General features: G+C 20.7%; 1 protein-coding gene across 1 annotated transcript; it reads left to right on the top strand.

Annotated features, from left to right (window-relative positions):
* The first annotated feature begins 432 nt into the window (after nucleotides 1-432).
* On the top strand, nucleotides 433-2023 carry DICPUDRAFT_93359 (uncharacterized protein). Its single transcript, XM_003295200.1, has 4 exons — nucleotides 433-715; nucleotides 987-1263; nucleotides 1327-1576; nucleotides 1649-2023. Exons 2-4 carry the CDS (start codon nucleotides 1158-1160, stop codon nucleotides 1962-1964), a joined length of 672 nt encoding a protein of 223 aa, XP_003295248.1. The 5' UTR covers nucleotides 433-715; nucleotides 987-1157; the 3' UTR covers nucleotides 1965-2023.

The raw sequence follows: 2023 nt of genomic DNA, 5'->3' as shown, positions 1-2023 counted from the left end.
GTGTGTGAATATTTATGTGTGTGTTAATGTAGGGGTATTTATATATATATTTGATTTATTTAATATAATGTTTTAGGAAATGTGTGAGTGTGTGAAAAAAAATGTGAATTATTGAAACAAATATGTACAATACTTTTTATGAATTAATATTTATAATTATTTTTTTATTTTTTTCAATTTTTTTTTCTGTATTTTTCTAATTTTTATTCTCAAAATAAAATTATTTATATTCTTTTTTAAAAGTAGTAATATAATTATATATTATATATATGTTATTGTTAAAAACCATATAGCGTATGTGTTGTTTATATACACCTCACGTTTAATTTGTATTTATAAAAAATAAGGTTTTTTTATTTTTTATTTTTTGTATTTAAATTTAAATTATTATATTTTTTAAAATTTTTGTTAGTTTATTATTTTGTTTTAAAGAAAATATATTTTAAAATAACTTCACTAAAAATAATATAGATAATAATATTAATAATAATAATAATAATCAATTTTATCCAAAATATAAAACTCTTTTTTTTTCATTCTATGTAGTTAAAAAATATAACTTTTATATCATTCAAACACATTGCATAATACAAATAATAAAAACAATAATTTTATTTATAATAATAACATTTTATATTTTGGGGTAAATGCCATAATATAAACATTTATATTTAATCAATTCGTATTAATAACTATTAATTATAAAATCATTGATGTATATATAATATTACCACCAATTTTTAAATCTAATATTTTTATTTTTTAAAATTATTAATTTTTAAAATATTTTTTTTTATCTGTTATTACTAATTATTATTATTATTTTTAAAATTGATAAGAATAATTGTTTTTTTTTTGTTTATTATTGCTTTGTGTTTATTTTCACAATCAAACCTATTGATTGTTTTTTTTTAATTATTTTGATTTTTTATAAAATATACAATAAGAATTAAAATTATTAACAATATTTTTTTTAAATATTACAGAAATAAAAATAATATTTTATAAAACATTAGAAAAAAGAGAATAATCAAGCTAGTATTTATATAGGTTTTTTTTTTCAAGAAATATAAATATTATCAAGTTATTTTAAAAATAATTTAATCGACTCAAGTTAGTAGTTTAAAGACTATTGATTAATACATATACATAAAAAGATGATGCACGCATTGGGTGACCTTTTCAAACCCGAAGAAAAGGAAATCACTATGGAGAGAGACCACTGTAGCTCAGGTTGTTGTGTAATTTGGACATGGAAAGTTTGTATGTAAAAAACGAATTTTATTATAATAGAAAAACCAATATTAACCTATTTTATATTTATAGTTGTTAGAATAATTTGTTTATTAGCAGGTATTTTACAAACGGCTATGGGTGGTTGGGTATTTTATACAATTGGTTCAACTAAAACAAAAACAGTAGAAAACTATTTACAACTATCAGTTATTGGTTTTTACTGTTGTTTAACTGGTCTTATGATTGTATTTGCAGAGTCAAGAACAAGATGGACAAGAAGGGCTGTAAAAGTATTTGTTTTCTTTTGTAATGGTTTAGCAAGAGGTTTAATTTATATTTTGTAAGTAGTGAAAACTAAAGAAGTACTTTTTAAAAATATAGTTATTAACAAGAGGTTTTTATAAATTAATAGAGTTGGTGCAGTTGATCAAGCCCCATTAAATGTTGAAGTATTTGGAGTTGAAAATGTACATCGTTATGTTGGTCTTGTTTGTATTGCGGGTGGTTTAGTTTCAATTGGTGAATTCTTGATGACATTCAGAAGAAATAGAGCAAGACTTAATAAAGCAATTGCAAGACACCAAGAAGAAACTAAAGGTACACAGTTATATGATCTTTTTGAAAGAGATGACCCAGTTCGTATGGATAACCCATCAATTATGGAAAAAGAAAAAGATCCAAATTACATTCACCAAGACTTGGAAATGCAACAAGTTCAAGAAGCCTAAAGTATAATATAGTAACAATAATATAATAATATAGTTTTTTTTTTAATCAAAAAAAAAGA

This window comes from Dictyostelium purpureum, assembly GCF_000190715.1.
Source record: "Dictyostelium purpureum unplaced genomic scaffold DICPUscaffold_820, whole genome shotgun sequence".
Lineage (NCBI taxonomy): Eukaryota > Evosea > Eumycetozoa > Dictyosteliales > Dictyosteliaceae > Dictyostelium > Dictyostelium purpureum.
The sequence above is the reverse complement of the archived record's forward strand: the minus strand, read 5'-3'. Positions and strand labels throughout refer to the sequence as shown.